This window comes from Monomorium pharaonis, chromosome 11 (genome assembly GCF_013373865.1).
Source record: "Monomorium pharaonis isolate MP-MQ-018 chromosome 11, ASM1337386v2, whole genome shotgun sequence".
Classification (NCBI taxonomy): Eukaryota; Metazoa; Arthropoda; class Insecta; order Hymenoptera; family Formicidae; genus Monomorium; species Monomorium pharaonis.
Window position 1 is genome coordinate 10,919,026 of NC_050477.1, and position 24,174 is coordinate 10,943,199.

The 24,174-nt window shown below is 33.7% G+C and overlaps 2 protein-coding genes across 7 annotated transcripts in view; one reads left to right on the plus strand and one right to left on the minus strand.

Annotated features, from left to right (window-relative positions):
- The first annotated feature begins 501 nt into the window (after positions 1–501).
- Positions 502–4,108, plus strand: LOC105838793 (tRNA N(3)-methylcytidine methyltransferase METTL2). The gene is made up of 6 exons (XM_012684600.3): positions 502–620; positions 1,314–1,466; positions 1,605–1,919; positions 2,025–2,138; positions 3,438–3,610; positions 3,872–4,108. Exons 1-6 carry the CDS (start codon positions 502–504, stop codon positions 4,009–4,011), a joined length of 1,014 nt encoding a protein of 337 aa, XP_012540054.1. The 3' UTR covers positions 4,012–4,108.
- Positions 4,109–4,481: 373 nt separating this feature from the next.
- The window catches only part of LOC105838794 (protein-tyrosine sulfotransferase), a 114,196-nt gene continuing 94,503 nt past the window's right edge, over positions 4,482–24,174 (minus strand). For all 6 annotated transcript variants that reach the window (XM_012684601.3, XM_012684603.3, XM_036294086.1 and 3 more), the window contains 7 exons: positions 14,541–14,748; positions 11,875–12,008; positions 10,958–11,066; positions 10,159–10,353; positions 8,426–8,679; positions 7,845–8,042; positions 4,482–6,935 (listed from right to left, as the gene is read on the minus strand). In XM_012684601.3, the coding sequence (XP_012540055.1) occupies positions 6,821–6,935; positions 7,845–8,042; positions 8,426–8,679; positions 10,159–10,353; positions 10,958–11,066; positions 11,875–12,008; positions 14,541–14,681 (1,146 nt within the window). In that variant the 5' untranslated portion in view covers positions 14,682–14,748 and the 3' untranslated portion in view covers positions 4,482–6,820. The remainder of the gene's footprint in view (positions 6,936–7,844; positions 8,043–8,425; positions 8,680–10,158; positions 10,354–10,957; positions 11,067–11,874; positions 12,009–14,540; positions 14,749–24,174) is intronic.

Consider the following 24,174-nt stretch of genomic DNA (forward strand, 5'->3'; position numbering starts at 1 on the left):
TCTACGTTGATAGAAACGAGCCTTAATCGAAGATGCTGAAACCGGCTCTTTACAAAATGGCCGAAAAACTCGTGGCTTACAAAAGCATGAACGAGATTCGAAGAGCGATATCATAGTCCCAGTCCATGACGTAACTTTGATGTATAAAGTCTTGATATAAAAATTTTATTATCATAAAACATAACTATTTTGTGTTCTCGTATCTCTTCTCCAAGTTCGGCTTTTACATCGAATTAAATCGAAAGGTTGATTAAATCGTTTCTCCACGGAAAAAGAAGGAAGAAAAGATAACGGATATCTATTGTATCGACGCGGTCGGTATGTGTAGCGTCGGTCCGAACGCGAGGGTGATCTTTTCTTGTTCACGATGAACGACCGTCCTCTTGCTCCACCGGCGAGGTCCAGAATCGCAGAACGAAGTTCGTGCCGAAACAACGTGGGGCGCGCGTGGTGAGGAATCGCGCGCGCCATTTCACCGGTGGCCGTGGCGTGTCCCCAAACATGGCCGAGTTAACGGCGACAACCGCGGTTGGCGATGACGACGACCGGGAAACGGGGAGACCGCGGTTCGGAACGCGGAATTTGCCGCACGATGGAGATGTCTTCCAGCACAATGCGTGGTACGTCACACGTGGTTCCAGGCGCGCGTACGCGACCGCATGTGACCTGTCACGGTCTAGCGATCCGACCTAACCTAAAATAAGCTGCGGAGTCAAAAAGAGAGATACATGCATTAACCGCGACGTTTGGTGTTTGTCCTTTTTTTAGATACTTGAATATCTATTATTTTTTTATAATTTGTAAAAATTGACAATTACTGTTGGATTTATGTGCGTTAGATGTATGAGGGGCGTATCCTAACCTAGAAATTACGACGCTTTGGAGTCGACTCCACTTTCACGATGCTATTTCATATGATTTCATGGGCAATAAATTTGTTTTACGAATTATTTTGTGCTTTATTTTTATTGTCCTTGTTTCCCTAAGAAGCGTGTAACTATTTTGTTCGAAATGCAGTTATAACAAGCAAATGTGATAAATATGATAAATGTTACGTTTCTTATTTCTTACTTTTTATTTCACATTTCACTCGACAATTAAAATATATTTTGTCATCGAATAAAAACTATCAAAGTAAAATTAAAATATTTTTATTTGTTGCATAATTTTATGTGTACTGTTTACATAATTGCTAATACTTTCTGTTTCATTTGGTACTGAGATAAAAAATGTGATAAATCTTGGGTTTATTTTTTAATATATATCCATTAGTGTTAATATTTGGCTTAGTCATTGAATATTTTTGCTGAAAGGGATAATGTCACATGGGATGAGGAACAAGAGAAGTTGGTGCAACAGAAAGTGAACGAGAATTCCATTGTTACAATGTCATCTGAGAAACTCTTTAAATATGAGGCAGAAGCTGACAAATATTGGGACAAGTTTTATGGAATACACAATAACAGGTATGTATGACTTTATAAAAATGTTCTTTCTATTACCTATTTATAATATTAGATAAAATCAAATGTTACTTATTTGATAAATTAGCACAATGAGTGCTTACTGAATAGTATTATTAATTAATACATTTATCATTTTAGATTTTTTAAGGATAGACATTGGTTATTAATTGAATTCCCGGAACTAGCGCCCAATACTGTTAAACAGAATACGGAAAGACCCATGAGAGCTGCGTTTACAGACAATGATAAAAACTATGGAGACAAACACATAAAAATTCTTGATTTACCATGTAAAGACAGTTGTAGAATACTAGAAATAGGATGTGGCGTAGGAAACACTGTATTTCCTATACTAATGTACAATACAGACCCAAAGCTATTTGTATATTGCTGTGATTTTTCAATGACAGCCATTGATATATTGAAACAAAATCCTGCTTATGATATAAATAGGTAAATTGTCCTAAAAATTGCCCTAAATTTTAACATCGTCTAATATAGCGTAGAGTGAATTGTTTAACATGTTTTCTAATTTATAAACGTATTATTCTGTTTTAGATGTAAAGCATTTGTTCTAGATGTAACTCAGGAAACGTGGACGACTCCTTTCGAGCCTGAAAGTCTTGACATTATCGTTCTCATATTCGTATTATCTGCCATTCATCCCGATAAGTATGTTTCATATTATTAATACTTTTTATTATACCTCGTAATATATACAATGTGGTCCTTATATATTTTAAAAGATTTTAAGGACTGACTTTTCACATTAATTCAAGATCAAAACGTCTAATCTTATATTCGAAATGCCTTAGTTTCAAAAATATGGGATGTCAAAATTGAAAAAAATTGTCTTTTCTACAAAAATTATTTGGATTATTTTGATGAAACTTTATTTTTCAAGGACATAAAGATTTTTGGGGCTATACATGGAATCAAAAATGAATCCAAGAATAAATAAGTACTTTTTTTTACAAAAATTAAAAAACTGGTACGCTATTGATTTTTTTAAATTTGAAATTTTTTAACAAGTAAAAAAGTTTTTTATTTTTGATAGAATAAACGAGTTTTGAGAAAAAAATTTTTTTTTAATTTTAACACTATATCTTTGAAACTAACAACAGAAGGTTTGTTCAAAGCTACATTTCATGGATTTTGATCAATTTTTGCATGGTTATTTCGGAGCACTAAAAATAATTTTTATAAAGCCGTAGGTTGTACATCTATTTTCATGAGAGAAAATCATGAGTTTTATGACGATCGTTTTCAAATCTTGAGAAATTGATATTTGAAAAAGAAGAAACAGTAATGTATATATTAGGTTCGAAAATTGATAATTTTTGAGAAAATTAATTCTTTAACTTCAACTGGTACTTGAAATACTTAACTTGAAATTAATATACGTCAGTTACCAAACGGTAGGAATTGACACTTGTCTTCATCAAAGAATGTTAATTTTTTTAAAATTCTGTTTTTGAATGTATATATGAAAATTATTTGATTTTACATAGATTTCTCTAGATCCCAAATTAATTCGTCATGTAAAATAACCTAACATCGCAATTAAAAAAATACAAAAGTGGAAATTATATACGGCTTTACGAGGATTATTCATACGAAAGTTGATCAAAATTTGTAAAATTTATTAACATTTCTCAGTTAACAGGAAGGAATATTCATAAATTCGAAATTATTTGCAAAGGAAGCAAGTCATTTTGGATATATGACCATATAAAGTTTTCGTCTTAAATTAATGTGAGAAATTATCCCTTAAAATTTTTAGAACACTTAAAAACTATTCTGTATAAATATTATCTAAATAAATTTTGGTGAATATAAATTTTACAAAAATATAAAATGCTTCAAAAATTATATAAATACTATATTTGTGAAAAATAAAAATAGAACAAATCAAAAAGTTATTTGAGAGAAAAGAAACTTATTGATATATTTTTTCATATTATTCTGTAGGATGCAACATGTTATACAGCAAATGCACAGGTATCTAAAATCAGGTGGAATAATTTTGTTTCGTGATTATGGCAGATATGATTTAGCACAATTGAGATTTAAGAAGGATAAATGTATCGGCAAGAATTTCTATGTGCGTGGAGATGGCACCAGAGTGTACTTCTTTTCGCAAGGTGCGTGTTTTATGAAATATGATTTTAATGTTGTAGAATTATAGGAAAATATTGCAACCTAAATGTAATAAGAATAAACAAAATAATACTCTTATTACTAAAAATTTAAATTGCAAAAATTTCCTTCTTATATATTACTATTTCCAATTTATAATTTTGAATCATGTCTATTGAATCATTAGTTAAAACTTGAAGCTTGTAATGTTTACCTAAAATCTTTACAAAAGTATTCAATATTTATTAAAATATCGATTATTTTAGAGGACATTAGAGAATTATTTACTGGTAATGGTTTCATTGAAGAACAAAACTTTGTGGACAGAAGGCTACAAGTTAACAGAGGTAAACAGTTGAAAATGTATAGAGTGTGGGTGCAGGCAAAATATCGAAAGCCATCGTAGCAACTGTATGTAACTATGTGAATGTAGTTATTAAATTTCTATAAAAAAATACGTTATGTAAATAAAATAATATGTAACATAAAATAATTGGATATATATATTTTTGTATGTTGTTTTCGCACTCAAGTCAATTTATACAATATTTAAATAACGTATGTACAGTCATGTTTAGATATTAATGTAACAAGACAATGTTATTAATTTTTAAAAAGATCTGTACATCATTAAAATATTTTCATGTTATAAAATATTTCATTCTTTACAAGATTCTGTTCACTAGCTTTAACATTAATTTTTAAGAAACTAAAATTTTCCAAATATATAATTTAATAATCTAAATAATGATTAAAAAAAATATTTTATTTATATTAACAAACTTTTTGATCAAATATGTGATGTGCAGATAAATTATAGGCTCTTTTTTTGCTATTAAAGATGAGGAACGTGGATTGGATTATAATAGAGCAGTGTAATATTAAAATAATTTAATTCCATAATTCGACAGATAGATTTCGACAAGCTTGCCTTTCGACATGCCCACTGCCGTTTGCAGTCATAGTGGTTATTTCTTTTCTAAGAAGATAATATAATTGTCAGGATCCATGAACAACAAAAATGTGCTGTAACCAAATCATGATTGAGTTCACGGATATTATTTACACTTACATAAATATTAGATTGGTTCGAAAACTTCGTCATCTTTTCATTAAACTTTTCTTTAATTAAAGATTGAAGAATATTTGAATTATTTAAAAGAGAAAATTTGCAAAAAAGATTTTTTAATTATATGAAACAATTTTTGATTAAGAATAACAAAATTAACTGAAGTTTTAAACTTTATTTGATGACAAAGCTTTAGTACCGATTTAATATTAACTTCTAATATTATATATCAGAAATATATTCACAATTTATTATTTTTTTAATAGATATCGACCGAAAGTGGTCTACTTAAAAACGCCACGGATGAACTATGCTATCTACAAAATATGGCGAACGTGAAAAATTTTATTTAACGCGAATTTGTTATAATAAATTGTGAAAACAAGATACGGTGGAGGTATAGATGATAAAAACGCCAGTTCGCGAATTTTGTAGACATATATATGTTAATTAGACGGTGTTATGCATGAATGAGTTCACCCAGAACATTAAAAAAAAAAAAAAAAAAAGAATGAAAGTTATGTTATTATAAACTCATATTATAAACTCAGCGCGTTGCTGTGTTAGCAATATAAAAGTCGGAGTTTTAGACTTAATTTATTCAAAATTATTTGGTAGGTTAACTCGTTTTTGCATATTTTACCCCGTATATTGAGGCAACCGTATTTAACGTTGAATGGTTCTACAACCTTGCGCTGGATTATATCTTCCTAGACCGACCAACCAGAAACTTTATTCGTAGAGGGAAGAAAAGAGGGAAGTTTTCATTCCCTTGTCCGTTGCACATCTGAAATTCTTCTTTCGCTAAATACTCTAAACGCTTCTCTTTAAAATCACTGGCCGTTATGGTCGATGTCATTTAATAAAAAGAAGGCCGAACCCGATTTTCGCGAAACATAGTTTTCTACGAGCATACATAAATTCCCACATTTATCTACATAATACAACAATTGACGTGAAAACGCGACAATTGGAATAGGTTTATTTTTCGTACTTTTCTAGTGCATCATCTATCGAATTCATTGTTGAAACGAAAACCTCTATTGTAGGGTCCGATCCTCTATAATACATAACGTTCGAAGTTGTTTTATCGCTAGCGCGACGCATCTCACGCTTATTGTTCTCGGTGATCATAGACAGTAGCAATGATAGTACCATCAATTTGGAATCTATCTCATAACATTACGACATTTGTAATGTTAGACGATGTCTATGGATAAAAGAATGTCATTCAATGACAATTCAATTAATAAGCAGATATTTAGAATTTCTTACTTTTCAATTTATACCTAATAAATTTGTAAACAGCATTATAAAGAGAATTGATGAATAGAAATATTAATCCAACAATTATTCTTTAATAATTTGTGAATTCATTTTAAATATAAAACGTACAAAACGGAAACCTTATAAATTATAAACTTGCTTCGCTCTTGCACCAAACCTTTTAAGTTGATATTTTTACTATAAAAAATATTATTATGACTATTATATAATTATCGCGGTAATATACAGGTCGTTCCAGAAATAAACAACTAAACTTAGGAATTTATTTAACTCGTGTTGAGAGAGAAAAAGCCAGCTGGTTATACGTCCAGAAACGCTGTTTTTCTCCCTCTGAGTTATACATAGATACTTTGCTCTCACAGTTTTCGTCCGCAGTAGAATATTACGAGAACGTCGACAAAGTTCATAGAAATTTAATCTTAGAATGACCCTTGTTCTTTTCATTCTGAAGGGACGTACGTCGTAGAAGGGACGCCTAACATCAATACCTCGTGGACTGTCAAATAATGCCGGGATAGCACGTCTCTCGAAGTTTGGCCGCTTATTTCTGGGGCATCCTATTTTCCAGTCACGGCCTAGTATATTACGTCGTCTCGCTTCATGAAACGCGATCCTGATGCGAATAAATAAGCGTCGCGAGGAATGATCGATTATCGTCGTCGGGATGCGATTAACGGAGAAGACTGAGAAAATACGACAAGGGCGATTAATTCACGACGCGACTTGCGCTGTCGTGTGAGACCGAGTTTACTTTGAAAGTACAAGGAGGGGTGGTAGATTCCGCATACACGAGAATCCTAAATTGATGGGATTTGGTAATCGGTTACGTGTCGCTCGCGCCTACGAGAATCACGCGGGGTCACGCGACTGGAGCCGTGCTGGAAGCAGCTTCCTCATTGCTGCTCTCAATAGGCCTGTGCGATAGATGGTACGCCCGCGCTTTCTCCTCCCAAAGTTTTTCGCCGGCCAGCACCCTGAAAGGCAGAAATTGAATACACATGAATCGAACGGTTCTGATGCTTCTGTAACTTCGTTTAGACTTCAATTTCTCCCTTTTATTTCTCTAGAAACCGCATAACTTTGCAGAACTTTGTAACGTTTCCGTCAGATGTTGCTTTCGCCCTTGTAAAAAATACTTTAGTATTATATTATTTTATTTATTTATTTATAATCCGTGCCTTTCTGCTTTGGATGACTTCCGGTGTACATTTCCATAGAGCTTATTCCTACACATTAGATTATTTGATACTTGTCGACTACGCTTTGTAAGCCTGCTAACATTGGTGCTAATGCTTCTAAAATTAAAATTAAATATTTTAGCATTATATTAAAAAATTACTTTAGAATATTATCTAGACGAATAATTATGAAATATATTTTTGTAAATATTGAAAAAAAAACAATGAGTTTTCTAAAATTTCAATAAAATTGATCTCCCCATTTGAGTAATTTAAAAAATTCACTGATTAAATTTAAGAATTACCAATTGCAAAACTTGAAACTGATCATCTATAATTTAATTCTTAATTATTGTTTATAATATTAATTAAAAGTGTTATATTTACATTAATAAATTAATGAATCAGATACTCAAAATAATATGATCAGTTCAACTTCACAGTTAGTAATTTTTTATTTAATCAGAAATGATAAGACTGGTCCATAGTTACTGAAACCTTTTGTTTAAAAATTCTTGACTAAATTGAAGGTTAGACTATGATATCTATCTTGTATATTTTGTACCTCTGCGGTATGCTAAAATAATTTCATCCTATTTCGGTTTAATTCCGGTTCACCGTACGCCGTTTGAATATACATCGCTCGTGAGGAATATTGTATGTAACAACTGTAACAGCCATGCAGCGTAACAAATGGGCACGTACCGTCTGGTGTTGTCGCTAACTAAACTGTCCGGTGCGCCATAAACGGGTGGATTCGCGTAAGGATCGTAGCCGAGCACGGAGAGCATCGGCGCGATGTCTGCCATCTCCCTCACCACGTCCTCGGGAATGTTGCCGACCCACTTGGTCAGCGCCGCCAGATTCACGGGCTTTATGATTTGGTCCGACGACCTCTCGACCCTACCGTCGAACATGATTTTCATATTAATAATACGGAACGTCATTCTGTATACGCATCTATTATTTTCTAATATGTATGTATCAAAACGTCATTCTACCGCGGTATAAACATTAATGCTGACGATGGTGCGAAAAATTAAATTATATCACTACATTATTCTGGCATTAATAACACGGAGGATTATCTTATTACACTGCCACATCGTTTTCGCATTATTAACGTGAGAAGCGTTACATTATTACATTATTACGTCGGTTGTTCCAGGATTAATAACATTATTCTATCGTAGCGCGTTAACTTTAACGTGTCTGCTCGCGTCTCGCTCGAATTCCGGGATACTGTTAGATCTAAATGCACCGCTTCCTCCGTTCTTCTCTCTTACTTGCTCAGAGGCACTCCGCCAGGTTTGTTAATGAATTCCTCGTGATGCATGACGGACTCGTTCCACGGTACATCCAGATAGTTTAATATCTTCTTCATCCATTGGCGCGGGTGCAGCACCAGCTGCTCGTAAGGGACCATCAGACATCTCTCAGGTCCCAACTCCTTGCACTGACCATACATTACGGATATTGCGTGATTCCACCTGATGAGAGACTGTCGGTAGGACGATAAGTCGAATCCCGTTATAGTGACCTGAAGAGAGACGTCACTTGGAGAATAGTATTGTATTACTTTACACACATTATCGAAACTTTGCATTCTATCAGGATTATATTACGTATGTGCAATATAAACTATATAAACCAGGTTTTACGTGTTATTTATGTAAATAATAATAAATGAGTCATAAAGAATTTAAATTTTATAAAAAATAAAAATTATATTCCATTTCCTATTTTTGATTATAATATATTTTTTAATCAATATTAAGAGCCAGATATATTAATAATATCTTATAACTAATTGTTTTTTTAATATTGGGTTATTTAATTTATATTGATTTACATTGCTTGTATTATCAATACGAAAAAGACTTATGTAACATAATGTAAACAATATCAAAACAATAATCTGTAGTCTTGAAATTTACGGTACAATTCTGTATTCAAGGATATTTTGATTATACAATGCTGGTTAAAAGCTATTGAAATTTCAAAACTGAAAGCTTCTAGGTTTATCCTTTTTTTCTTAATCAATTCTTCATCTAAACAAAAAAATTTGGTCATGAATGCCCGAGTTTTGGCCCTGAAATCAATTGCGAAGAATAAAATAAAATTTGTTCATGTATAACAAATATAATCAAAATTTATTGCAGTTTTAAATAAATAATTTTATTTATTTTAATAATTTTATTTATTTACTCGTTTAAACGAGTTAGGTGATTCGAATAAACTTTGGCACGTATATTTATTAGACTTTTATTAATATTTATTTTGTAATGCTACTTCCTCATTAAATTTTCAAATAAATACTACTTTTAAACCAATATAAGAAAATTGTGCTGTTAATATTACTCAGACATTTAAATATGTAATAATTGGATAATCTATGAAATTGTTATATTTTTGGTAATGTTTTGAGACGTGACACATACATCCTTAAGAAAGAAAAAACAAAGAAATATATGGAATGCATATGCCTCTATAAAAACGTCTAGCATTAAAAATTAGAGAAATCATAAAAAGCGATTAATAGCGTTTTTAATTTATATAAAAAAAAAAAAAAAAAAAAAAAAAATCTATAGTTGATCCTACAAATGCTTCGGAACATTTTATGATTAGTTAATTAGTAAAATTCTTTGTTCTGTTAGTTAAATGCGCAAACTCAAAGCATTGTAGCGTTAAATGGACCGTAATCATAATCCGTAATTTTACTTAAAACGATTCGAGGTATGACATAACTGTCGCGAACAACCAAATATATTTTTGGAAAAAAAAGAGAATACCGTTATGCAATGCTTTTTTATCTTTCCGTAATATTGAAAATGAGAAAAATCGTCGAAAACAGTTAATAGCAAAAAGGTTTTTTCAATTAAAAAAACAAAAGCACGTAATTTTATTTAAAGCGTGATTCGACAGAGGAATGACGTAACTGTCGCGAACAATCAAATATATTTTCAAAAAAAAAAAAGGGAGTTGAGAAGAACGTAACTTTACGCGGAGCTTTTTTTACCTTCCTGGATATGATGGAATGCACCGTCGCGCGTCCGTCGCGCACCATGAATATAAATTTTGCGTTCGGGAATAGCTCGAGGATGTACGAGCCCATCTTCAGGGTGAGTGGATCCTTGTTGCACAACCTCGGCGCGGGCTCGGCGTGTCGCGCTATTATTTCCAGGCAGAACGCCGCTATCGCGCTGTCTATCACCTGAAGAAAAATAGCATACTCTCGATATTTCAAGCGCCGAAAGAACCTCCTTCCACCGTTCTCGCGAATCCGTCTCATAAAACGCACCTCTAAAATGTATTCTCCCTCCATCCTCCCAAGTTTCGCGTACGTGTGAATTTTAATTTCAATTATTCATGAGAGGTTAGAGATTATGGAGAAGTTATCGTCGTCGGCCTCTTACGGCGGCTGTTAAACTAACACGAGACCAGCTTACGATTCACACGTAGAGCAAACTTTATAATTTCACGTTAGCGGTGATATAATTATTCAAACTATGCACGCAAATTCTTTTAAATCTTCGTCTAATTTTGGGACAGAGGGATGCGAATTTAAATACCGGAAGAGGGAAGGGGGGACGCAAGCGTCTGAATAAATATGCTGCGTTACAGCGAAAAGTTTTACGGAGTGTTCCTCGCGTTTTCTAAGAGCGCACGAGGGGTGCACCACCCTACCGATAAAATAGGAAAAACGCTGAAAACTTCCTACGGCGAATTTTTTCGTTGGACGATACTTAAATTATTCAGATCTGTCCCGGTACTGAAATATATATCCTTTTCCGCGCTTTTTCAGAATGCAGGCTTACCTCTTTCGATATCCCCGCTTCGGTGAGCCGTACGTTTTCCTTCTCGGACTTGGACCAGTGCATCTTCATCTGGAGAATCCGCGGTATAACTCTGGTCTCTTGCCCGCACCTTGACAGAACAAAACCCGTGAAAATATAATCGATCAAATGTGATCCCCATTTTAATCCTTATTGGTATTCGCCTCGGAATTTCCTTAACTGATACATTCGCGGGTTCAGTATATCCGATAAAACTTTAATGCATCTTTACTTAAAGTAAATTAAACGATTCTTTTTCTTTTTCATTCTGAAAGTCCGAGAAATAAGATTATGTAACTTAAAATGATGTAAGATTGTGTAAAATGTTTGTTATAAACAATGTTCAATGCTGTCTGTAGAATTGGAAGGTAATTGTGTAAGTAAAAAAAATATCCGAATCCATTGGACCGGCGAATACCAAATCCCTTAAGAAAAAATCCTTTTTTTTTCATATATAAATATTAATACCTTCACTCTCTTTTGTTAAAAGACACACATTTCTAAATATTCTGAATGCTGGAGACAGATATATCAGTTACAGAAAAATAAATCGGAATCCAAACAAACTGATGACATTTACGGATAAAATTTTACAATAAAAATTACGAGTACGATGGTAAATAGTAAGCGCGGATCGAGGAAGAAATTATGAGAATTTTTACTATGATCTTCATCAAATTACCGTAGTATTTACACTACTTGACATAATTCTCTGAAATTTCTTTTTATGGTACCGGAGTACTATCGTACATAGCGAATTTTACTACAAAATTTGCCCCGTGTAATACAATTACCCTCTCTCCGTGTACTTTTCACGCTTGTTCACTCCAATCGAATTTAATTAACTTTTATTTGTTCCGGCCGTTACATCACTCTAAATGGTGACTTGTGACACTTACCTCACGTCAGGGTGTGCATCCAGCATGGCACGCATTAGGGTTGTACCCGATCGTGGTACGCCACCGATGAAAATGAGCGGCATGTAACGGTCGTACGTGTACGTTTTGCGATCGAACGGCCCAATCACGTATTTCTGTTCGACAAAATACAATGTAACTATCGAAAACCTGTATCACAAAATATTTGTAAAACAGTTTCTTAGGTTCGCTTTAGACGATCTAGAATTTGTGTGTCAGAAATCAGGACACTATTAAATATTAAAGAATCATTTAAATAAATTCGTTATTAAAAAAATTAATCAACATGTTATCTTTACTAACTTCTATATGTGTAAAATTTATTATTTTACAATATGTAGTTAAAAAAATATCTTTATCCAACGTTTTTGATTGAATCGTTTCAAAGTAAGTGGCGTTCATGTTGATGTACATTACTTTGTAAGTAATAAATTAAATTTATAAATTAAATTTAACATTTTTTGAGTTAATTGTTTAAAATTCCGTTGGTTCTGTGAAATTAATAACATATTGAATTAGAGCAATGAGATTTATAGAAATAGTTAAAAATAACCAAAGTTGGATAAAATTTGACATTACGAATTTAAGTATATCTAAAATATATATAAAAATACCTGCATATTTTGAAATACACGACAAAGAATTAGAAATAGAGAATTACAAATAGGATTTCTATCCTGTGCAAAATCGATGCGAATTATATAGGTCGTCTAAAGCGGGTTTTAAAGCTGGTCAGTTTCGTCCTTTGTGCAGGTCTTCGAAAAAGAGACTGCTGAAGAGTGGTTTACTGAAAATTTGTCTGCCGACCTTTTTCACGCTTGGGTGAAACTTTTAACATCAAGTACCTCTGGCAATCTCATATATGATCAAAATACTATTTACGTGGAATCCCGAACTTGAAATTAAACGACGAAAATTCGATTCTGATACATTTACTGTGAAGTTAGTTCACGAAAAGTACCATACACCTTCCACCGCACATGTAATTATAAGAATTCTAACTTCCTCTACATATATATACGATATTACAGTTTAAATTAGAGCTTAAAAAGCTTTATATCTACTCGGTTCTGTCCGCGATGCGTATCGCTATTATCTCTCGTCGGATGACTGAGCGTAGTACTTAAAAATACTTTTTATCGAGTTACGCTCATAAGTAAGTGGGATATAAGCTCTTATTCGCCGTTCGTTCCGCTATTTTACGCTAACTACCTTAACGCAATTAAAGTAAGTCTACAAGAAAATTAATAAAAGCGCCTGCAAGTCGACGGCGGAAGTAGATCAGGAAAGGCGCGGAGTTGGCTCGGAAGTTAGACTCGTCGTCGGTGTATCGACTTCGTCGGTAAGAGCAAGTTCGTCGAACTATTCTTCAGGAACGTCGGACATCCCTTTCTCTACACCTGGCAGCGGCAGTTTGGCGTTGATTAAGGCCGAGATGAAGCTTCACGCAAACTTTACAGTTGCAGCCGTCCGCTAATACGTGGCCCGACAGTTTAAGTTTGTAGACATATTTCTTTTCTTGCTAATCTGACAGCAACGGAACGATATGAAACGATGAGACTCTACATTTCTTCATACATGTTCTCAGCAACGTAAGCAGTTTGTGTAAGCGGCAATTTATCATTTCATCCATTCATGTTACTCTTTTTTTAACAGAAATATATATATTTTTTCTTTTCCCTTCAAATTGAAATTCGAAAAATTTTTAGGATAATTCCAAATGAGTTCTATTTGATCTTAATTACTTGATACTTGTTTGTAATTTTTTAAATGCGTTGGAACACGTACGTTTCTAGGAAACGCGGACGTCAAAGTTAATAAACTATCTCTGCATCGCGTCGAAAAAGTTGAGCGATAGTTTAAGACAGTCGAAAATCAACAGCGAAGTTTCTTGTTAAGAAAGTTCCCGGGGAAAACTAACGATGAAAATTATGAGAACGTCGAAAGACGAGCGTTTATTGACCTGAGCAAAGTTTCCCCGACCGATGCCTCAACTACTTCAATTGAAGAATTGTACTTCTAACGGCGGAGAAACATCGGCGGAATAAATGTACCAGATAAAGGCGCGCGGCATTTTCTATTTCCAGTAGGGAAAAGATAGCATTAATTTAAACGCAAAGTATATTCGAAATTAAAGGAGTTCCTCCCGAGCGAAGACTCATCTCGGGGAGGAGCAGGGGGGGTGGGCACGTATCGTTCAATTGTGGTAAACTCGCTCGGACGATATTAGCGAGTAACGGCGCTTTTAAGTGGGCGCAATTAATACTTTGATGGCCATTAATTGCCGATTAATAATGTAGGGATACTGCCGCGCCAGCCGCGATAATACACTACGCTTATATTATTATATTATCGCAATTATTATTATTATTATTTTGATTAATTATTATTATTATTATCGCGCCGGGATGGAGTGAGGAGGGACCAAGGGAGCGAAAATGTGGGGCTGTTGGAAAATGGATAATTAAAATTTCTCGCTTAAATAGACGAGATAATTTCTGACGAAAGTGCATACTTCCGCGGGCGCATTTTCAATGATTACGTTTAATGTTTTCCCGAATTCACCTGTGTTTTTTTTTTTACTTAATCGAGGAAGAATTTGTTTCACGTAACGGAGTAACGGAAGAATTACAGATTACGGTTCTTACCTCCTTGCTGACCATCACGGCGGTGGGCATGTACCTGGTGGTGCCGCAGATAATGCCCAGCTGATAAAGAGCAAAGATGAGGAGGAGGCCCACCAGGCAGACGATGGGCCCCTTTCGGCCGCCGCGGCTCGACAGCAACATATCACCCGTCGCGCTGAAAACCGCCTCTCACCAGGTGCTCCGTGGACAGTCTACTACCTCATTGTATCTGCAATGCAAATAAAATCTCTCGCAATTCCTCCTCATGATCCTCCATCCCTTTTCTCGGGGGACAGGCTATATTCTCAGATATCTAAAGTATCGGAAGTTGCAATTTCCATTGAGGGTGAGATTAAAAATTTCGCTCCCCGCTGAATCCGTGTCCCGATAATCTCGGGGAAAGTTTACGAATTAGTTCCACCGATCGGAACCGCAATGGGTTAATCTCTGATCGTCTACCGGCGTTTCCTACGGAAACTTCCTACGCGACACTTACAAAGTGGCGATCTTTATTGAACGCCAAGTTACGCACTTACTTTCTTGCGCCATTAATCTCGACATATTTCCAAGACATACTTACAAGTAAACCGACGTTCGTGTTACTCGCAAAATTTATTTAAACTCACAAGGAAAGCGTCTTTCTTGTCTCACTTGGATTTTAATCAAACTTAGATTTTGATTAAAATCCCATTTTATCATCACCTAAGACACATGTAAAATATTTCGTTGAAAATCCAGTAGGTTAGACAAATAGAAAGTTAAGAAAAACGATGATAAAAGCGCCATACTCATTAACATCATCATAAAATTATGATTTTAAATGTTTGAGTTAGATTAGAGGAAAAATGTGGTTAAGGAAAAATTGCTAATATTTACAAATTTCCGAAAATCCACTTATTATTAAACATTTCACTACATTAATATTGAGGGAAACATAATCTTTAAATAATAAAAAAGTAAAATCCAATAATCCTTACATTTGTGATTTATTTCGATATAAAATTAGTTAAAAACAAATTCTTTAAATGCGAAACAAACTTTTAATTTTTTTTTTGCCAATTTTATGATTTAAATAATAGTAAGTATGTTGTCGGTAATATTAAATCATTTTACATCTTTGTAGCTTCTTAAAACTATTTTGTTTCTACTTATCTCTTTCTTATTTTTCTCATGGTGCGATAAATTTGGGGTGCAGCATAAACGGGTACATCAATCAACGAGATAGGCTATAATAGGTCAAAAGATAGTAAACTAAATGTAACTTTTATGTACTGTCGCGCTACGTGTTTGCATTTTGCGAAAAGTATAAAAGTATAAAGTTTTACAACTTCTTAAAATTATTATCATTTTTCTTCTTTCCCATTTCGGGTTAGATTTAGAAATTTTATCAAATATGCTTTTTCTATCTTAGATTTTCTATCTTTTCATCTAGGTCTTTTTTAACACTAATCAATTAATTATTATTTCACTTTCAAATTAAATACTTGTAATACTGACAATTTTATTAATATTAGTTTTTTCCATAGTTATTACACATATAAACTTCATGTTTACCCTTGTGTGTAACTGTTTTAATTTTTTCAATAAAGTGTTACACTAAGTCATATTTTGTTATTTTCCATATTCTGTAGCGCGTATAGAATTTTCGAGAAAACATTTTACATGTTTGTATCCTTAGTGGTGATAAATATTTATTCCCAGGTTGACTAAAATCCGAATGGGACAAAAAGACCTTCCTTGTTAGTATACTAGGGTAGTAAAAAGAATAATATACACGTATTTTTTTATTAGCAATCAAACATATTAAAGGGTTTAAGGAGTGAAATTAGCTCTCGAAAATAGATTAAATTTTCGTTTTTCGGCTATTCTGAACAAAGTATGATAGTATAATTTCATAAATGTACAGAATTCGAAAGCTGGTATAAAAATCAATTGATATAAAAATTATCTTTTTATAAAATTTATGATTTCATCCCTTCGACATATTTGCCAACAGAAAAATACATATTATTTTGTAAAACTCGACAAATGTACTGAGTTTTAATAAAATCAGCGAGTAACAAAGATAAATTTACTTGCTCGTCTAAATTGTTTAAATAAATTGTTGACGCATTAATCGATCAAACCGGGATTTCGATTCTCTCGAAAGCGAAGATTTCGTCCACTCTGGATCATCAAATCGAGACGTGACAAGTAAAATAGTGTGAAGAAATTCTGGGGAGTGATTTTTGAAATTCACACTGATCGTCTCCACAACTCACATCTCAGCGTGAAACATATATATATATATATATAGCACGGCTCGTTTTATCGCGGTTTTTCTTTTGCGCGTCTTCTCCCGGTTCTCACTTTTTCAGCTCACATGAATCTCGCCCCGTTCTTCCGGATATGTGCCGTCGATATTGTTTTCGCGCTCGGTATCTTAAGCTCCGTATTTGTCTAGCATGTCGAATTGTCGTAAAATTGATATCCTGCAGCGTCGTGGGGCGAAAGAGCTAGATAGAGAAAGAGAGAGAAAGAAAGTGATATCAGCTATGAAGTAGATGTTTACGACAACGTCTGGCTGTTGGCATTCGCGAAATATTGGCCGCTTTTCGTTCACTCGCAGTATCTGAATGATATATATCTTTAAAGTACGCGCCTTGTACGATTGTATGCTAATACCAAAGAGCCCGGAAAGACGAAAGATTGACGTGTAACAAATTTTAAGCTTAAAAAGGAACTTCGGTAAGCGTCGACAAAGGAGATGGCAAAGTAAAGTACTCTGTACAGATTGGCAACTCCATCAACGATCATTGACGCAATAAGCTTGCAATTTCTTGAAAAATTAGAGAGAGAATTAAAAGAGCCCGGAAGGCATGCTTCAACTTTATTAATATTCTTATTTCAGCAAGAATTAAAAAAAAAACCCGAATAAAAAGCAAAAAAATTGTAACTTTCTCCTTAACGGTTTCGCGGAAAGAATATCTTTCTGTTATTCCGTCCGGTCTAACTTAAATAACGGTGTTTAAACAAGGTTTCGAATTAAAGTGCTGTATTGACGTACAGAGACCTGTAATTTACTACGACTTCGTCAGGAAGTGTCGGGAGTGCCGGGTCAAGTTTCCCCTCTTTCCTTTTTCGTCTCCTTTTATTTTTAAAATCAGCGATGAGCCTGTAATCGTATGCTGTTCAACCTTCACGTGTAAGTTTAATGAAAATTCGACATGCCTCGGAGCAACCCGGCTATTTTAACCGATACCCCCAATATAATCGACGTCGATTCATTACATAACCACCGAGCTAACGAGAATAAATCGATCGCAGGACAAAGGGCGGGCGAGCCTCATTCGAGTTTCTAGGAAAGTTATTGATCCGACCTGAATCCGTTCGATTCAAATCCACAGTAAATCCTTCGTTAATATTTCGCAACGTGTATGCGTCAACGAAATCAGAATTATCGCGACGGTTAAATTTCAGAACGCATTTAATATACGTATCCATTATAAAAACTAATCAAAAACGTTTGCATGGTATTTGAAGGAGTATAAATATTTATAAGTTAGTAAATGGATTTAATGATTTTAAGTTAGAAGATCAAGAAAAAATAAGGTTCTATTGTAAAAATGTTACTAAAAATAGATGCGTGAATTCGCGTGATTAATAAAAAAAATAATTAACAGGCTAAAAATAATAAAAAAATATTACATGATTAATTATGTTACAATGAATCCAGTTACACGATAATAATACTAATCCAATATTGCCATGGTAAGAAAATTGATGTAAAATTCTACATTGTTTATCTTAAACGTCGGATGAAATTATTATTTCGCTGTACATTTCGGAATTTCGACCAAAACAGTAGTTTGCAATTTAACATGCAATAGCAAGGAAAAATGGCGATTTTTTGTTTCACCGCGCGGTCTGCGAATTCAGCCGAAAGTTACGGTGTCCATCAAATATTTGGCTTCCACCTTTCACGTATATAATCGCGAACGGCCGGTTTCTCCATCAAGCTCATCCACCAAGCCGAACGCCCGCTCGCTCGCAATTTAAACTTTAATCGCGAAAGCTCGTGGAACAATAGCGGCCGCGATACAGGGATGCAAACAAAAGATATGCATTATAGACCCTCGTTCTAGAAAAAAAAAAGTAGAAATTTCCCGATTCATTCGAAACTGCGGCAACTACAATATCAATTAAATGTTCGAAGTGCAACGTTCTGGGGATGACAAGGGGAGGCGGGAGGACGGAGAGGAGAAGAAGCTCAATCGAAAATTGAATGAGGCCGTTCGTAATATCCGGTTGCATGTGATAATTAATGTAATCTTTTAAAATTAGATCCATATACTAGAGCACCCGCGATTTATTACGCGATTGAATAGAATTGATATTGATTCGACGCGTGTGATGTACATACATAATAATAATTGCAATTATAATGAAAATAATGTAACAACAACAGACAGTAATAATAATAGTAACGACAATAATAAAGGGATTCCGCAATTTCATTGCTCGTGCGTCATTCTAGCTCTGCCGGCTCTCGTTGTTATTTACCGCGTTTATTCCGAATTCAGCCAAGAGCTTTTACATCACATCGCCAAATACCCGTGGGCTATTTTGTGTTTTATTCGTGTCCTTTAAATATTTCATGTCAATTACTCGATTTCCTGACTACTCGTCTGAAAACGAAAAAGTAATTCACGTTTACGGGAAAACGTTCGCGTAAAAACGGCCGCGTTTTTAATGCGATTTAATTCTTGATTCAAAGGAGAATTCGCTCCATTTTGTTCGTATCGTTCATTATCACATAGATGAGACTCTCTTTCTCTCCCTCTTCATTTAGGCGAGCTCAGTAGCTGTAGTTTATCTAGAGATTCCCCTTTTGTTTCCCCTCTATCGCTATCGAAAGTCGATTGAGGTGGCATGAATTCTAGCGGAAACTTCGTAACTGCACGTCGGGAACAGAAAGCAGCGGTCAAGCTTACTTAGCTTGACAGTGGCCATTCTTTTTCACTTTTTATACCCGCGACAAAAATTCCTTTATTACGCTGCTTCTGAAAAGCGTCAACCCGTTAAAGCGGCATTTACGTCGATCGAAAACCGACGGCTTTTTTGCAGCGACCTCAGCACCTCGGCATATTACGCGTAAAATATTAAAAATTCATATTGAGAATATTACGGAAGTGCAAAAGTAACCCATTGAGCAAAAAATCTATCCCAAATCTATCCAAGAATACGCCCGTAAAATTTTATTTTACGGCAAATGCTACATGAAAGAAAAATCTGATTGCACAAATTGGAAATCTGACAGATTCAATCAGAAAGGTACAAATCACATACTTATTGTTAAATCTATCAAACATTTCTGGCTATAAAATATTGAGATAACCAACAATTCCGATTGGAATCAGAATATGTTTTGTATGTACGAGAGTTTGAAAAGTTCCGCAAATGTAAATATATATAGTTATTAGAAAGAAACATTATTTACATAATTTTGTTGCGCCCATATATTAACATACTATGTATGTATATATATATATTTTTTATCAATCAATATTCAAAATAATAAATTGAAGTGTATATGTATTCGCATAAATAAAAATTCACCAGTGATATTGTAAAAGATGGCGGTTATTTATATATTCATTCGCTTTTCGAACGTTCATTGTATTTTTTGCTATAGTATCAATCAAAATATTTTTCTCAATGCATAACTGCATATGTAAATACATATTATAATTTTAAATTTATACGATATTCTTTTTTTGTTTCACACAGATTTCTAAAGCATTAATACGAGTATATACTAGATAAAGTTTGAAAATACTTGCAATTTTCTTGCATTTTACAACAAGTTAAATATTTCATGATCAAAAAAAATATCATAGAAATTTTTAAACACATTTTAAAGATAGAACTTTCAAATAAAATTAAACACTTAAATCTTTATTGATGCTTTTTTCAGTATGTATTTGAAATTCTCTCTACGTTTTTTTCATCGAGAAATTTAACTTTGCGTGAAATTTGGAAAAATCGCGAGTTTTTAATCTTTTGTTTGTAGTGTACTAAAAATTATATCTATATATTATACAAAATAGTAATAAAAAGTAGCAGCTCGCATACAGTCGACAAACTGGTAAATAGATTTTATTTAACAATAAATATAACAATAAATAGTAATAGTTTAATACCCGGATATCAATAAAATATAAAAAAGTATCAATATGTGCCGCCGTAATCCAGATATTAAGCTTTGAACTGAAAAATCTTTTACTTTATTGTACTTTATTGTACGCTTTAACGAAAACCGCGACTTAGAAACTCGCTACAATAGATCATACGGTTCACAGACTGAAATGTATTCTGATTCGCTGATTTTTAGTAGAGAAATTGCTGGGATCAGCGGTCGGAAACCGAGCACAGGAAACCGTGAATCCGGAAGCGTAAATGCAACATCGGTTCGCGCGTGAGCTTGCACGCTAATTGAAAGCCCGCGTTCGTACTCGCATTCGCGCGACCTAAACCGCATCGAGTTAAAAGTTAAACAAATGTCGAATTTAATTTAACCATACACCAAAACTGTTGTATACAGAGTGTTACAGAATTGGCGGAAGGTGTGTGCGAGAACCTCGGAGTCAAGTTTTACACAAAGATAACATATTTTTTAAAATAAACATTTTTTAACTTAGAAAACTTAATTAAAAATATTTTTATGTTAAATTTTGCCCGATGATGTTTCATTGCGTTGTAGTATTTAAATAAAAATTTAAAATAAAAAAATGTTAAATTTTAATTTTATGTAATTTAAAAACTAAATCTCAGAGACAAAATTAAAATAAAGATTTAAATCCCTATCTTTAAAATAGGCCTTTAAAAAAAATTTTCTACAATTTTTTTCGTCGAGAAATTTAACTTTTTGTGATTTCAAAAAATCATAAGAGTTTTTAAACTTTTGGAACGAAACGTTTTAACGGAAACGTTTCGCTAAAAAAATTGAATTTTTATCTTCCTCTTTGTGAAATCTATTTGTAATTCTAAATAATCCTTTCAATGCTCTTAAATTTTAAAATATTGTCTAGAATAATGGAAAAAAGGAGAAAAAAAGAATAATTATATCATTGATTTTTTTCAGACCTTCTTTGACATTGAATTCGGTAAATTCCCGAACTAGTGGCAATTTCGATTGTCTTCTCGAAAATAAATTCCCCGCAAAGTCCTACCACTCTTACAGGATATTGCCGTGAGTTTTCTTCTTCGGGGGATTCGGTTACGGCGCTCTGGATGTTATCGATCGTCTCAAAATAATGTCCTTTCGGGTGATTCCTCAGCCCGCCGAGGAGGAAGAAGTTGCCGTTTGGCGACGAAGGCGACGAAGGAGAGTACAGTGGGAGCGCTGAAGTGTTTTCGAGGTGGTCGAAAACTCTCGCGCGGGATGCATTGTCCCGATGCAAAACGTTGGTGTGACACTTCTTTTCAATCCCATTCTCTTGCCAAGGATCAACAATTTTTACGAAAACTCGAGAGAACATTTTGACTGAGTCGATGACAACTGGGGCACCGCAACCACCGTCTCGAAGAATAAGAAGTCGCGGAAAAAGACATCGTATAGAAAAAAATCAGTATTATAAACATTAGTATCAAATAAAAATATATCTATTTCATTTAACAACTATTGGTCTACATACAGTATTGATTAAAGGTATTACATCACTTTCAAACTACAAAAAATGTAAAAATAAATCATTTCTTTTTTTCCTCAAAACATATTTTTGCTTATTATATGTAACAATAATAATCTTGGTCATAGCTTTTAATTTAATCTCCTCTAAAGAATTCAATAATTTGAAATTGCAGCAAAATATTTTTATTTTAATATTATGTATAATCGCTATATATCATATCAAAAAGCATATAATATTTATGATTGTTTTGATAATATTTAATTCTAATACTTAAAAATATTGATCCATATTCTCAATTCACTTCTACCGATGAATGTATACATTTATTTCTGAGATTTTGTAAGTAACGGTAAGTACTAAAACAAGTAATTTTGTAACTATTATATATTTTGTATTTTTCAGGTAATATTATATATATTACCTGATATTCCGGATAATATTATATCCGAATATATTTTGTAACTATTATATAATAAACTATTATATATAGTTGAAAGCACAATTATTAATATTATTAAAAGTAAGATGGTTCAGAATCGGAAGTAAATTCCCGATGGGAGTGATTGCGTAGGTTATTTTACCACATTTTTTTCATTTTTCATTTATATTTTTCGATTCATTAGTATTTTTATATTTTATCTAACACGTATGTTTTCTTTAATGTTTCTTCGTATATAATTATGAAGATAACACAGACACGCTTATATTTTCTTATGTAAAATTTGATATATTTACAATAACAATAGAAACGTTTATTACAAACATTTTCAACGCTTTCACTTCTAACGTTTTACAAAAAAATAAAAACGTTTTTTATCTTTCATCGTTTTTGAGTAATTTTAAAGGGAACACCACCTCGTATATAAAACTATAATTGTTAAATGGAATATATTAATTTTAATTTGGAACTAATGTTTTTACTGTAATAACATTACACAGTATTAATTAAATAAAAATCTTCCTGATCCAATATATTCAGATATATTCCTGATCCAATATATTATGCGATATATTATATTCGTACGAGTTGAAAAAAATTGTGCATACTATATAATTTTTTATTATCTCCACATTATTATGATTTTCCACGATAATCGTTGCGAAATGCGCCGGCGAGCAAATTTTAATTACAGCGTCTACAGGTAGGTATTTGGGAAATTTCGGATTTCAACCCCGGAACTCACATTCGCGTAACGCGTTTTGTAACCCTTTTAATTCCGCTTCGGCGCGTTACATTTTGGTCGGGACGGACCGGGCCTCGAGCGAGATTTAATCGTTCGATTTATCGTCTCGCAACGAGAAATAATTCGGATTTGTCGGGTAGCCGGGGAGGGAGAGTGACCGCGGCGTCGGTCGGCGTCAGCATCGACCCGCGTGCGAATTCAACGCGGGTAGACGCGGATGGGAATATCGCGAAAATGAAATTCTAGCTCGCTTTTATTGCTCCATGTCATTTGATTGCAGGGATCTCATCGGTGCCGCTTTATTATTGACGGTACAAATTTTCGCGGAAGTCAACCATTCGCCGCAAAATCCGTCGTCGCCGCCAGCTCGACACAACCCGCTCGGCGTTCCAACATTGTTATGGGGGATGAAACGCGGGATGCAACTAGATTAAGTGGGTCAAATGTAGGTAGCGTCCACTTTGACAGTACTCTACTTAATTGTGCGCAAAATATTACCATTAATCTTTATCCTTTTAATTGCGGCGTGTAAAAAGTCCCATCCTCTCAACTTATCGATAAACAATGTAGATATGTGCAATCAGATAATCTGGTAATCGGATTAACGATTATTGATCCCGGTAGAGTCCACTTTGGACGATCTATAATTCGCGACAGAATTCAAAACGGGATTCCATTTATGATTTTATGTGCCATGCATTATGATGTGTGTGTGTGTGTGTGTGTGTGTTTATGTGCGCACTCTAATATATGCGTCATGCATACGCTTGCATTTCAATTCTACAAATATTTTCTGCT